The 14489-nt window shown below is 45.3% G+C and overlaps 1 protein-coding gene across 3 annotated transcripts in view; it reads left to right on the top strand.

Moving 5' to 3' along the window:
- LOC147611511 (cyclic phosphodiesterase-like) overlaps nucleotides 1-14027 on the top strand; it is a 31293-nt gene extending 17266 nt beyond the window's left edge. Inside the window, exon 3 of one of the 3 annotated variants that reach the window (XM_086784615.1) lies at nucleotides 13744-14027. In XM_086784615.1, coding sequence (XP_086640741.1) covers nucleotides 13744-13763 — 20 coding nt within the window. In that variant the 3' untranslated portion in view covers nucleotides 13764-14027. Of the gene's footprint in view, nucleotides 1-12978; nucleotides 13665-13743 lie in introns of those variants that run through there. The other 2 variants (XM_086784614.1, XM_086784613.1) reach the window with 2 other exon arrangements.
- The last annotated feature ends 462 nt before the right edge of the window (nucleotides 14028-14489 follow it).

Raw genomic sequence — 14489 nt, 5'->3', positions numbered from 1 at the left:
CATGTGGGCGGCCAGTTCCATGGGGGGTTGGGTAGGTGACCATGCACCCACCCCCTCACACACACAAGTCAAGTGTGGCTCCCCACCTTGGCCCCTAAGTGGGTGCCCACTCTTAAGTGAGTGTGAACAAATAACCTTATAAAACAAAAGGTTAGAAAATAAACTATTAAACTAACATGTGCAATATACTTACCACCTGTTCACATGCACCAAAACTCGTTAGAAGACAGAGCAAACTTCACGACTCACTGGCAGGCGTCCCCGCTCAGTAAGTAACACGTCAAGCAGGCAAACACAAAAATACAAGTCATGCGAAAACAGTTTCAAACATGCAGAACATGAGTGCATGTGCAAATAGTATCATGGACATATCTCCCGTTCATGGAACAAGTACAAAATATCTGTCGGCACAAAAATGGCACGACGTAAAACATAAATCCTGGTCTTCCTATGGAGTGACAGTCCCATAGGTAAAACACAGTTCCAAGCACGAGCCTCCCTATGGAGTGACAGTCCCATAGGCAAAACATGGCACGAATACTGGCTCTTCCATGGCCTGACTATCCCATGGATAGAGCACAGTCCAAGTTATACACGGGTGGCACAAGTCTGGCTCCCGTCCATACGACACCTTCCTGCTAACACACGGGTGGCACTTGTCTGGCTCTTGTCCATGTCAGCAAAATAGTGGCCTCTTCACATGAGACACCGGCCTGGCCTCAAGTGAACGAGACATAAAAACTGGAGATGGACCAAATGGTCGGCCAATTGGTGACATCCCCTCGGGCTTCTAAAGAGTTGTCCTCAACTGCAAAGCCTCAAGATATGCCTGCAACAACTGTGGGTAGTCAACAAAATAGTCCTCATTTACCCATTTTCCATCAATAGGCAAATAATTTTTAAACTTCACAAGGTACTCCTGGAAAGCTTTCCTGTAGGTAGCTTTCTCTCCTTGTGAAAAACAATCTGTTCTGGCTGGAGGATCTCCTCAAGCTCATCAATCTTTGGCGGATCTTGTGTGACAGGCTCGTCAGGATCTGGCCCCACATATTTCCGAAATAGACTCACATGAAATGCATTGTGAATCTTCCAGTGACTAGGCAAAGCAAGCCTGTATGACACTTCATTGATCTTTTGAATCACCTTGAAGGGTCCATAATAGCGAGGAGAAAGCTTAGGATATGATCCTTCTCGTCCTGGCCTCTTCCGAAGCCTAGCTTTCTCGAATTTCAGCAAAACCCAATCACCTTCTTTGACTTGCATGTCCCTTCTATGCTTTTCAGCAGCCATTTTATGCTTATCTTGTGACCTTGCAATGGCTGTCCGTACCTGACCAAAGGCTACATCCAAGTCAGGAACATATTCATCAGCTGCAAAAATCTCATCCTTTGTGCGAAGGATGGGTGGCAATACCACTCTGCCATAGATAATCTCAAACGGAGCCTTTCCCGTGGAGGCATGGATTGTATTGTTGTAGGCAAACTCAACAAGTGGAAGATACTTCTCCCATGCAGTCTTTTGATCTGCCACATAACACTTCAATAAATCCAACACGGCTGAATTTGCAGCTTCACTTTGGCCATCCGTTTGGGGATGATAAGTTGATGAAAACTCAAGTTTAGTACCCATATTATCAAATAAAGCCCTCCAAAAGAGGCTTCTAGTCCTGGGATCTCTATCCCCAACAATGGATTTAGGCATACCATGATGCTTGAAAATATTAGCAAGAAAAAGCTTGACCATATGATCAGCTTTAATGGTTTTCTTGACGGGCAAGAAATGAGCTTGCTTGCTAAACCTGTCCAAATAGCATCATTCCCATGCTGGGATCTAGACAAATCCATAATAAAATCCATAGTAATACTTTTCCAAGGTTGCGAGGGAATAGGCAATGGCTGAAGCAAACTTGGAGCTTTTTGCCTGTCAAATTTCACCTTTTGGCAAGTAATACATGCAAGCACATAAGCCTCAATGTCTTTATGCATGCTTGGTGAAAAGAAATATCTCTGAATCATGCGTGTAGTAGGCATGATACCTCTATGACCAGCATAAGGTGGAGCGTGACATTCGTCCATAACTTTTGAACGCAAATCCTTCACCACACATAGGCAATTATCCTTCATAAGATAACCCTCGTTGATAGCATAAGAGGCATGTGAATGACCAGCCATCAAATCAGTCCATAAATGGCAAAAATCAGCATCCAAATGATACAATTCTCGCATAGCAGATAAGTCTCCATGAGAGGCCACTGAGACTGCAGCTACATAAGGCCTCCTGGATAGTGCATCGGCCACATTTTTCTTTCCTGGAGTATGCACAATTTGAAAATGAAACATGGAAAGAAAGTTTGCCATTCTCATCTGCTTCTCTGAAAGCTTTGTTTGAGATAGAAAGTATCTCAAGCTTTGATGATCTGTCTTGACTACAAATTCAGCCCCAAGAAGATAATGTTTTCAAATCTTTAAGGCATGAATTACAGCCAAGAGCTCTTTCTCATAGATATCCATATGAAGCTCAGCATCATGCAAACGATGGCTCTCGTATGCAACTGCATGCCCTTCTTGATTTAGGACAGCTCCTATACAATCACCACAAGCATCACATTCAACTACGAATGATTTGTGCAAGTCAGGAGAACAATCAATACTGGACCACATATGATAGCATGCTTGAGCTGCAAGAAAGCATCCTGTTCTTTTGAAGTCCATTTGAAAGTGGTTTTCTTCTTTGTGAGATCATGTAGAGGGGTGGCAATCATAGCAAAATGCCTTATGAAATGCCTATAATACGAACATAATCCCAGAAAACTACGCACTTGATGTACGTTGTGCAATTCTGGCCAATTCCGAATGGTCTCTATCTTTGCAGGATCCATTGTTACTCCATCTTTGGATACAATATGACCCAGATAATGAATCTTTGAAAGGAAGAACTCACTTTTCTTGGCATTAATGAAAAGTTTATGCTTCCGCAACTCTTCAAACACTGTGACCAAATGAGTTCTGTGTTCCTGCTCATTCTTGGAGAAAACCAAGATATCATCAAAGAATACTCCTGTGAATTTGCGATGGGGTCGGAATATCCTATCCATCATACGATTAAATGTAACAGGAGCATTGGTGAGACCAAAAGGCATTACCAAAAATTCATATAATCCAAAGGCTATCCTGAATGCAGTTTGATGGACATCTTGTGGCACCACTCGTATTTGGTGATAACCACTCTTCAAATCAAGTCTGCTAAAACAGGCCGAACCATCAAGCTTATCCAAAATGTCATCAATACGCGGAATTGGGAATCTGTTCTTGATGGTAAGCTTGTTTAAAGCTCTAGAGTCCACACACATGCGGAATGATCCGTCCTTCTTTTGAACAAGAAGCACAGGAGAGCAGTAAGGTGAGGAACTGGGCTGAACCAAACCTTTCTCTAAAAGCTCATTTACCTGCTTCATGATCTCTTCTTGTTGTGCAGCACTCACTCGGTATGCAGGTTTGTTAGGTGGAGAACTACCTGGCACAAGATCTATGCGATGATCTTTAGGCCTTTGGGGAGGTAGTTCACCTGGCAATGCATCAGTAAAATAGTCGTTGAATGCATGAAGAAAATTCAGCCTATCATTAGTCATAGCATTCACATTTTGATGATTTGGCACAAGGCTATCACGAACAAAAACCAAGTACGCAGAAAGACTCTTTTTGATTGCTTTATTAATTTGGATGTGTGATACAAGTGGGATGGAATCTCCTTCTTTGCCAGCATCAATAAAATGCATGCGGCCTTTATGCATAAAAGAAATTATATTGGTCTTGTACTCTCTGCGGGGCTCAAGCCTATGATGCCATGGCTTGCCCAACAATACATCACATCCATTTAGTGGAGCAACTAGAAAATGTTCATTATCAAGGTAGCCCTGGATATGGATGCGCAACTTCCCTATCAATGGGGTAACCTGCACCTCTTTACCAATAAATGCAGCTTCGGCTTCAATCTGAGGTCCCATGTTCTCAACCTCAATACCCAATGCAGCTGCCGTTTGCATAGAGATGAAGTTATCGGTTGCACAGTCATCAAACATGAATAAGGCGGGCTGATCCTTGATTTGCCCCCAAGCCTTGCATACCATCCGCTCTTTTGCATCATGACTTGTATTTCCTTGCACATCAGGAACTGCATGTACATTAGCCTTGGTTTGCTTGTCCTCGTGCTTAGGTTTGCGGTCAGGGCACTGTCTAAACATGTGGTCTGTGCTTCCACAAGAAAAGCATTTTCCCTCCTTGGCATATTGCTCTCTTTGCTCCGGGGTTAAGCCGAATTTGTTCTTCTTTGGGCCCTGATCTTTAGATGTGGTATTTTCAGCTTTACCACCCTTGTGGGCCTCTCGGAAGTTCTTTTTAGGTGGCTGTCCACCCTTTTGCAGATTTGGGACAGCCTTGTCTTTCCCCTTAGAACCGCCTTGATCCTGCTTAATTTTGAGCACCAATTGCTCCGTAGCAAGAGCAGAAGCTGTGAGCTGTTGCAAAGTATGCTTCGGGTGCAATTCAATGCCCGAACGATATGCTGGTTGCAGTCCAGAGCGAAACTTCCTCTTTCTTTCATCCTCAGTGATTTGCATAAAAGGAGTTACCTCCAGCAACACTTTCCAAAACTTGTTGACATATTGTTGCACGCTTTCATTATCTCTTTGCTCAAGTCTGTCCCACTTTTGGGTGAGAGTTTGCTCCGCATTTGGTGGCAAAAACTGAGCATAGAATCTATCCTTAAATTCCTTCCAGGTGCAAATGGGGTCCTTGGTGATCTTTTGAGTGATCCACCAATGAGCAGCGGTCCCTTTTAAAAACATGCTAGCATGGCATATTTTTGACTTCTCAGTGAAGTCCTCATCGCTAAAGGCAATGTCAAACTGTGCCACAAATGCTAACACTTTAGAAGCATCATGTTCTCCATGAAAAACATCAAACTTGACAGATTTATCACCTGCTTTAAATTCCTTGAGCTTTCTGGCATGAGGCTCATGGTCTTCTCTTTTTCTTTTCCCCTTATCCAACGGGGCAGCCCTATCTGCATGGGCTCCATGGGCCGTCATAGAAGTTTCATGAGGCACGGTGGCATGTGCTCCACGAACTTGAAACTCAGATGCATGTGACTTTCCTGCATAGGGCATTGTCTCTCCATGAGACAACTGAGAAGGCAAAATTCTTCTAGTAGCAGACCTGTCACCCCTACCATGGGATACATGTCTTGAATGCATGTGACCTTCATGCCCTTCATGAGCACTAGCATACATATACCTGTCAGACTTTGTGTCTTGTGGAGAAGATGCATGACGAGAGGTGACTGTCACCTCTTCCTTTTGCATATAAGACTTCAACCTTTGAGATGCAGGATCTCCATGCTTCAAGTGAGGTGGATTTCTGAATTTCAGCTCTCCGTCGTCCCCCTCTTTGATATCACCTTTGCGGAGGAGGTAGGCAAGTGCCAACTCCCTTGGCTTCTTGCCCACTTCCCGTGCCATGGACTCAAAAGTTACATCTACCATTGCATCAGCTTTCCTAGCTTCAATGGCACTTTGCACATGGGGATCTTCATGCAAAAATTTTAACTCTTGCTCTTGTGCTTGCAAAAGTTTTCTCATATGTTCCATTTCAGCCCTCATTGCATCAGGCTCTTGTTCAAGCATGACTGTCTTTCCTCGAGACAGTTGATCCTTTGATTCACTATCATTAACCCTTTCAAGGGGCTTGTGCCTTCCTCGTAGAGCATCAGAACCACGCGAGGCACTTGATGGGCCCCTCGAATTAGGCACTTCCAAAGGGTTGCCTTGGCTGTCCATTGTATTAAGTGTGCTAGAAGCGGGTGTCCAATACACAGGTTCGTTTCCCCACTAAGAAGAGGGAAACAACCGTGCTCTGATACCAATGAAATTGATCCCGTCAAGTGGGAATAGACTCCGTTGGACACCCACACGCGTAATAGCACAACTTAATACCACAATTTGAAATGGACAACTTAATAACAACTTTTTTTTTTTTTTTGGGAAAAACGATCCTTCTATTAGTTAATGAGAAAACGCCATAAGGCTACAAAGCTCACCTCGCAAGGAGGGATAAAAAACACAGTGAACACCTGAGCTCCACCCCCGTGGCTGGCCGCTCTCTGGGGGGGCTACCTAGTAGTACATGTGGGAGGTGAGAAAAGCCAAACTGGAGGCCTATAGTGCCAAGTGACATCCTCGCCCCTCGCGGTGAGGAAAGGGCCAGGCTGCCAAGTGCGGAGGAAAGCCTTGCGGCGACCTCTCATGCGATCCGAGTCGCCTTGGAGTTTCCCCCAGTGTCCTCTCAAGGTGTGAATGATGTCCACCCAGAGGGCCTGTATGACCTCCGCCGGTGGAGTCGCCTGGCGGTCAATGGCCTCCCTGCATCGGGCTCTCCATATGTGCCAAGCCGTCATGCTGCTGATCATCTCCCATCTGTGCCCGACCCCCTCCTGAGGGGCTGCCGAAGAGAAGTCTGGCGTCGGAACCACCGCCATCGCCCTGTCAGAGACCTGGATGGTCGCACTGCCAGGGACGTCCTCATATCCAAGGGCCGGGCCGCTGTCCGTGGCCCAAGCCACCGCACCCCACGTCACCAGCATCTCACCTGGTGAGCCTGCAAAAACCATCCTGAGAGCGCGCTACCAGACCTGCTGTGCCTGTGGGCAATCCCATAAGCAGTGCCGCTGCGACTCCTGTGCATGGCCGCACCGAGGGCAGGACGCTGGGTGTCTGCCAAAAGCTAGCCAAGCCCCCACAGCCAGTCCTCTATGCGCTGTGAGCCAGAGAAAAAGCGTCACCTTCCGGGGCCGGAAGTTGGCCCAAAGGCGTTGCCAGAAGTCCCTAAGAAAGGCAGGGGAGAACTTAATAACAACTTGAAATTGAAATGAAATGAAATGAGATAGATGGACACCAGCACTGGGGCCGGAACGGGCCGACCCCCCCCTCAATATATGATATATTTATTGGGAGTATTTAACAAATACAATGCTCCATGGGTTCCAAGAACCAGATGATGTCCATGTACAAATGAATACAGTACCAAACAAAAGGCTCGAAGTAGATATTCGAAGTAGAACGACCACTAGCGTGGTCCAGTCTCTACGGTCCTGTGCTTTCACTGGACTCCGCGGAGAGCGCCCCACTGGTGTTCCAAGACCACGCACAAACAGGCGCTCTCGTACTAACGCCTGGCTCTCCCGATCTCAGCACCTTTGGACCGTATTTCTCCAAGAGCTTGGACTACCCGGCACCGAACGGGTGTTGCCGTGGAGAGAGTCTCTTATCAGATTTATCACAAAGTACTTTACTTAAATCTGAAAATTCACTTACTTGTAGGTTGCAGATTGAAGACCAATACCCGAGGTATTTGTGTGTGTAGCTACTTGAGTGGGACACCAAGATGTAGCCACTTGAAGAAAGAAAACACCGCCTATGGAAAGGGGGTATAACCACCTGCTGTGCAGGACACAGCATGCCTTCTTGTGGAGGAGGCGGCGTAGCTTGTCTTGCGACAACCGCCTAGTGATGCAGCCGCCTAGTGAAGGATACAACAGCCTGTATGGAAGGAGAGGCTTGTGCAGTCGCAAGCTTTGGACAGGCGCAGCCACCTACTGAGAGCACAGCCGCCTGTGAGAAGAAAAGGGCGACTGGTTGCTGTACACAGACACCTGGCTGCAGCCTGCACAGCCGCCTACTGGAGGACTGGCGCAGCCACCTGATGATGGGTTGCAGCGCTTGCTGGTGATGGCCCACAACTGCCTGCAAGGGAAAAGGCAGCGCAGCCTGCAGATATGCAGACGCCCGCTGAAGGAGTAACAGCCGCCTGGTAGGGGAGGAAAAACAGCCGCCTGCAGTTTGGAGATGGAGCAGATGCAGCCGCCTGAGAGAAAGCATGCGTAGCAGTTCAGTAGCCGCCTGGATGAGCATGCGCAGCAGTTTCAATAGCCGCCGGGGAAAACATGCACAGAGATGGTCGCGTGATTGTCCTTTCACGTTAGAGGTGATGGCTTCTTTTTGTAAGGTTGAAGTGGAGTAATACCATAGTGATTTGGCTGGCTCCCCACGTTTGCATGTGGGCGGCCAGTTCCATGGGGGGTTGGGTAGGTGACCATGCACCCACCCCCTCATACACACAAGTCAAGTGTGGCTCCCCACCTTGGCCCCTAAGTGGGTGCCCACTCTTAAGTGAGTGTGAACAAATAACCTTATAAAACAAAAGGTTAGAAAATAAACTATTAAACTAACATGTGCAATATACTTACCACCTGTTCACATGCACCAGAACTCGTCAGAAGACAGAGCAAACTTCATGACTCACTGGCAGGCGTCCCCGCTCAGTAAGTAACACGTCAAGCAAGCAAACACAAAAATACAAGTCATGCGAAAACAGTTTCAAACATGCAGAACATGAGTGCATGTGCAAATAATATCATGGACATATCTCCCGTTCATGGAACAAGTACAAAATATCTGTCGGCACAAAAATGGCACGACGTAAAACATAAATCCTGGTCTTCCTATGGAGTGACAGTCCCATAGGTAAAACACAGTTCCAGGCACGAGTCTCCCTATGGAGTGACAGTCCCATAGGCCAAACACGGCATGAATATTGGCTCTTCCATGGCGTGACAATCCCATGGATAGAGCACAGTCCAGGTCATACACGGGTGGCACCAGTCTGGCTCCCGTCCATACGACACCTTTCTGCTAACACATGGGTGGCACCAGTCTGGCTCCCGTCCATGTCAGCAAAATACTGGCCTCTTCACATGAGACACCGGCCTAGCCTCAAGTGAACGAGACACAAAAACTGGAGATGGACCAAATGGTCGGCCAATTGGTGACAGCTCCATTCTGCTCTTCAAGACGAGCAAGGTGCTGAAAGAGTGCCCTGTTTTTTGCCATGGTATTGTCCTCATGAGCAATCTTCTTCCCCTTGAGAAGTCGGAGAGCCTCATCTCCATGGGTGGAAGTGTTGGGCCTTGGCCATGGTTCTTAACGGTACTAATAGCTATGATTCGCAAGAGGACCATCTTCTGATACACGAGAAAGGAAGCCTTGGCTCTGGTACCAATGAAATTGGAGATCGGGGATATTGAAACCAAATCACTATCAATACAATTAAGGCAAATGAAATGACATCAATGACATTCACAATACCTTAAAGATAAGCACAAAAGATTACAGACACATTAGGGCCAACCCCCCCTTGGGCACTTAGTGCCAGATTTCCAAACACACTTGCAAGTAACGAGAAGAGTATTCAAACAAATGGTTGTCGGTGTAGGAATCGAGCACCTAGACCAAGCTTCGGGTGCTTGATCTTTTGTACTTGATACTACCCCATTCCCAAAGCTTGTATAGTAATGCATACTTGGGCGTCCCAAAATCCACTAGACCCATTTCCACATAGGAAATGTTTAGGTTAGTGACACCCTCCCCAAGAGTTGGCTGGCTGTGAATGCTGGTTGGTTATAACACAAGGGAGAGGGAGAAAATACATGTGTGCGCGCGATAGCAAGTAAATGGGGCCAATCATGGTTAGCAATGTGGCACTGTGGAGGTTTTCACGAGGTCAGTTGTGAAAGCATATACAAGAGAGAGGGAGAGCTATAGTGAGAAGCTGTGAGGAGATGAGAATGGAGGCCAATTGTATGTAGCATAAACCCAAGTGAGAGAGGAAGGGGGCAAGCTCGTATATGCACAACAATGAGAATGGTATGAGCATTTATGATGAGCGTATACAAAAGGTATTAGATCAGCCAGTTCCTTGGACTGTTACAAATAGTGGCAAAGGCGGATATCTCTTGTTCACCTCACTGTAGGGTAAGGTGGCCCATGATCTTTCCAAGGTACATGGCAGGTGGCTATACCGTGAGGTAGCCCATCTCATGGGTGATGGCACATGGGCAACCACATAATTATTTAGAAGAGGACCCCCATTTGAATAGGGTTAAAAAAAAGGTTTTTGGTGGTGTCTGCTCGTCAAGACTCGTTCGCTCAAGTTTAACGAGGTGTGAACTGAAAGTATAAGTTAGAAAAAACAAAACTTCTCATTTTTTACAAAGTGTTAGAGGGAATACTTAACCACTTCTACGTCAAAATACGGTTTCACGTGCAGTCTTACGGGGTGTAGATCCGGCATAGTTACCGGACACGGTTGAAACAACATCCCTACATGTAGGAAACAATGTTTTAAACTAATATAATGATCGATTCGTGTATAAAAAAAAATCTCATCCAACCTTGCAACAAAAAAAAAATCCTCATCCAATTGATGGATGCGAAAGCTTAGTGTAAGGGTTGTCATGATACCATGTCATCAAAAGGAAAGTCTCCAAAGGCAATGGTTTTCCACTTGCCCCAAATTTTTCATAATCCTCAAAATTCCCAAATTTCCCAATCCTCTTAATTTTTCCAAATTGTTTCCAAATATTACTTAAATTAAGATTTCCTCCAATTTTTCCCTATCTCTAGATCCCCTATTTTACAAATTTCTACCTAAATTAACAACTCCTCTAAATGTCCCAATTTCCTCTTTACGGTTTCCTCCACATGTGGGCCATTTTCATTTCTCAAACTTTCCTAAGAAAAGTAGTTTTGATTGAGGATTACATGAGGATACAAGTGAAGAATTTATGTTGTTTTATGTCTTCTCTCTGATTTATTCTCCAAGTTCTCCCTTTTTATTCTTGGATGTTTCGGTCGATTTCCATTCTAGTTGATATACAAATTCATGGAACATCATGTTTGTCTTGATTGTATGTTGTATCCTTGTTTTCCTCCCTAATTTCTTCCCTCTCTTTGAGGACTTGTCTAGCTAGTTCAAACCTTGCTAGTTTTGAGGAACCTAAATCTAGATGTACAAAGCAACAAAACATGCACACAGCAAAGAGGGGATGTGTTACATCCTGACAAGCCTAGGGTTATGGCTAGGGACATGGACAAACCCAGGTTAGGTTGGGGCTTAGGTGGGGCATGGGGACCTGGAGGGTTGACACATGGGCTAAGGGTGCTAGTAGGATGAGGTCTAGATTGGCTAACAGCTTATAATTAATAGCCTAGGGCTAATAATGGCTAACAACTTATAAATTAAGCAAGGGCCCACTAATGGCTAGGTTATTGGTATTTAAGTGACCTCGGGGGCACCTATGAGTATGGGAGGTATCCACCCGGTAGATATGAGGGCTACCAAGGGCGTGCAAGATCTCATGGCCATAAAGCTACAAGGTGGGTGGTTTGGCCCAATGGTATGGGACGCTAGGTTGGGACCATGAGTACCACGTAGACTTGTGGAAATCAGACCTCAGGCTCGAGTGTGAGTCCAGAGGACTCTATGGTTGGGTGGTGAGTTACTAGCCACAATCTACCATGGTAAAGCGATGCATATGATGTCAGGTATATGAAACCTCGTTAGGGTTTCGGTTCTAGGCTAGAGGCTATTCCCATGTAGGGTCTCTTGAGGCTTCGCGGATTTCTTGTCTTGGACACTCTATGCCTTGGCATAGTTAAAGTAGATGTGAGTATCTACTGGGGTTATTTGTGAAAATACATTCTCTGTTTAGTCTTAGATGAGGATTAGATTGATGTTGGAATATTGTACTTGGAAGTACATGGCACTAGGACTTGTTTGTGCATTAAGTGGACTAGGTTTGTTGACAACTAATGTGAGATGATATTTAGGACAGTTGAGCTATGCTGTGGGTGTGAGCTAGGGTTGTTATGGTAGAGCTTGTTGCACTTTAAGATTGGATGTCTTATTGGGATTCAGCACTTGGATGAGAGTTGGATTGACAATAAGCAATTGGGTCTTTGTAGTAGGGTCTGCAAGAGGACTTGAGAGTCTTATACTGGCCTAGGTAAGAGGTAGTAAACTTTAGTAGATGCTATGGACAGATGTCTGGATCTAGGGGTTCGCTTACATAGGCTTGTCTCCTTACGCATTCACAAGGATGTGAATTGAACAGGAGGAAAGTATGTTACGTCCCGACAGGCCAAGGGTTAGGGCTAGGACCGTGGACTAGCCTAGGTTAGGGGAAAGGCTTAATTGGGGCGTGGGGACTTGGAGGGTTCACACATGGGCTAAGGTTGCTAGCAGGATGAGGTCTAGATTGGCTACGAGCTCATAATTCAAAGCCTAGGGCTAAAAGCTTATAAATAAACTAGGAAAGCTTATAAATAAAGCAAGGACCAATAATAGCCAGGTTCTTGCTATACCATTGACCTTATAAGTATGGAAGGTATCCACGCAGTAGACAAGATGGCTACCCAGAGTGTGTAAGACATTGGCCTAGTGGTATGGGACACTAGGTTGGGGCCATCTGTACTAGGCAGGCTTCCAGCAATTAAACCTTAGGCTCAGGGGTGAGTCAGGAGGACTCTATGATTGGGTGGTGAGTCGCTAGCCACAATCTATCGCGGTCATGTGTTGTGTACGATGTCGGGTCTATGAAACCTTGTTAGGGTTTTGGTTCTAAGTTTGATGATCCTTGAGCTGGCAGCCTTCTGGTTTAGTGCAAGAAACATGGCTAATATATTAAAGGCAGAGAGCCAAAATGCTGGGGCGAGCGGCTGATTACACAACTCTCACTGTTGAATATTCAGGTTCGCAGAATTTGTAATTTGGATTGCTGATAGCCACTCTCACTTCTGCTGTCCTTAATTCATGGGCTGCCTGTCATCGTTTAAAGTTTCTCATGTCAGATGAGAAGGTAGTATTGGCTCCATTGGCCACTGGCTTGAGTCCTGCATGTTATCCCATCTCAGAGGTTGACTCACATTACCTGGTTCCAAATGGGAGGACTATATCATGGTCTTTCAAATTTTTAAAAGTTCATTACTACCATCTTCCTTGCCTGTTACAGGAAAGGTCATTCATTGAGCAGACACTTTTTTTTGTGCACTAGGAAAATCTGGGGGCTAAAGAACATGTGGTTTTGCAGATTACATGCCTCATTTGAGCTTGTTCTATGGAGATCTAACTCCTGAAAACAAAGAAAAGGCTAAAAAATTAGTTGATGAAGAGTTTGGGCTTCATCTTTGCAACACACAGTTCCGTGTTTCAAGCCTCTGCTTGTACAGCACCGACACAAATGATAAACTGTTGGCTTCATGGAGGAAGATTGCTGAATATCCATTGGAAGGGGACAGTATTAAATGATTGCCCTTAAAAGAGTTTTTATTACTTTACAGACAATTAAGATAATGCTGTTGGAGAGAGCCGTCTTTGCTTAGAACCTTTTTTATATTTTATAGACCATGTGGCTTGTATATTATAGGGATGTGCGAGCTTTTTGGGCAGTTACAGAGTCAAACTAATGGGTTTCTGGTAAATGCGTAAGACCACTGCTATAAAAAGATGATGAGAAACTTTGAAACGAGTCTTATAGCACTCTCTCTCTTTCTCTTCTCCTTTTTCTGCCGAGTACATTTAATTTAGAAGGTACTTGCTTTTTAGGCCATAAATAGAAGATTTCAAACTTCTATGCTTCAGATTTTTGGAGTTCTATGGTATGCTCACCTGAGCTAGTTGCAAGGCCATCCTGCTGTCAAGTGCCCCCTCTATAAGGCTTGTTCTAATTTGAATGTCTGCAATTACTGGATGCCTTTAAGTAGGCGATTTTTTACAGTGGGTTTAAAGTTTTCACTGTCTTAGTACAATATCCTCCTTCAAATGCTGTATCTTGTGATAATGTTGGTGCATGTAGGTCCAGTGAAGTTATTGTAGGTACAAGTTGAGCACGTTGCAAGAAATGTGATCCTTGGAAAGCTCAATTCTGTTGACAACATGGAGCAAAGGGCACACCTTGACTGACCACTCTAAGGAACACAAACCATGGGCTCAGGATGTCGTGTTTGTTGCTCACCTCTTTCCCTTCGACTGTCAGAGCCATCTTTGACAAAGTTGTTCTGAAAAAAAAGATGTTTGAGAATTGAGGGAGGAAGAGGTAGAGAGAGATGATAAATGTTTTATTTTATTTAAATTTCTCAACGTCCTTGCTTCTTGCTTGGTGGTATGTCCACATAAATATTGCAATGGCTAGGTAGAAAGGTGGGCAGGAGGAATGTGCGGGCATGGGTCGCTTGGAGAAAGGCAGGTAGGCTTGCAGAAGGATGATTTGGGCAAGGATCAAGATTGTGGGGGTCACATAAAAGGGGTGGAAGGTAGCAATGGCAGTTATGGCAGCAAAGCGGGTACACAAAACTATACAAGGCACATGCATGTGTTCACCAAATTGGGAATGATCTAACCTCTTGTGGAGAAGCTAGGGTCTCTACCTTGCACACCGATGGTGCCTTGCCGATGGGTAGGAGCAAAGGGAAGAGAGCTATGGAAGAGGTTAACCTCAACCCAATGCCAATGATGCTTGCAAAATGAGAGAGAGAGAGAGAGAGAGAGAGAGACAGAGGTGCTAGAGAAGCTATGGAGGCTTTCATAGGGCATGGCTATGGC

Source organism: Cibotium barometz, chromosome 47 (genome assembly GCF_041138505.1).
Source record: "Cibotium barometz isolate CiBa-2024 chromosome 47, ASM4113850v1, whole genome shotgun sequence".
NCBI classification, from domain to species: Eukaryota; Viridiplantae; Streptophyta; class Polypodiopsida; order Cyatheales; family Cibotiaceae; genus Cibotium; species Cibotium barometz.
This window is presented reverse-complemented; position numbering and strand designations above follow the sequence as displayed.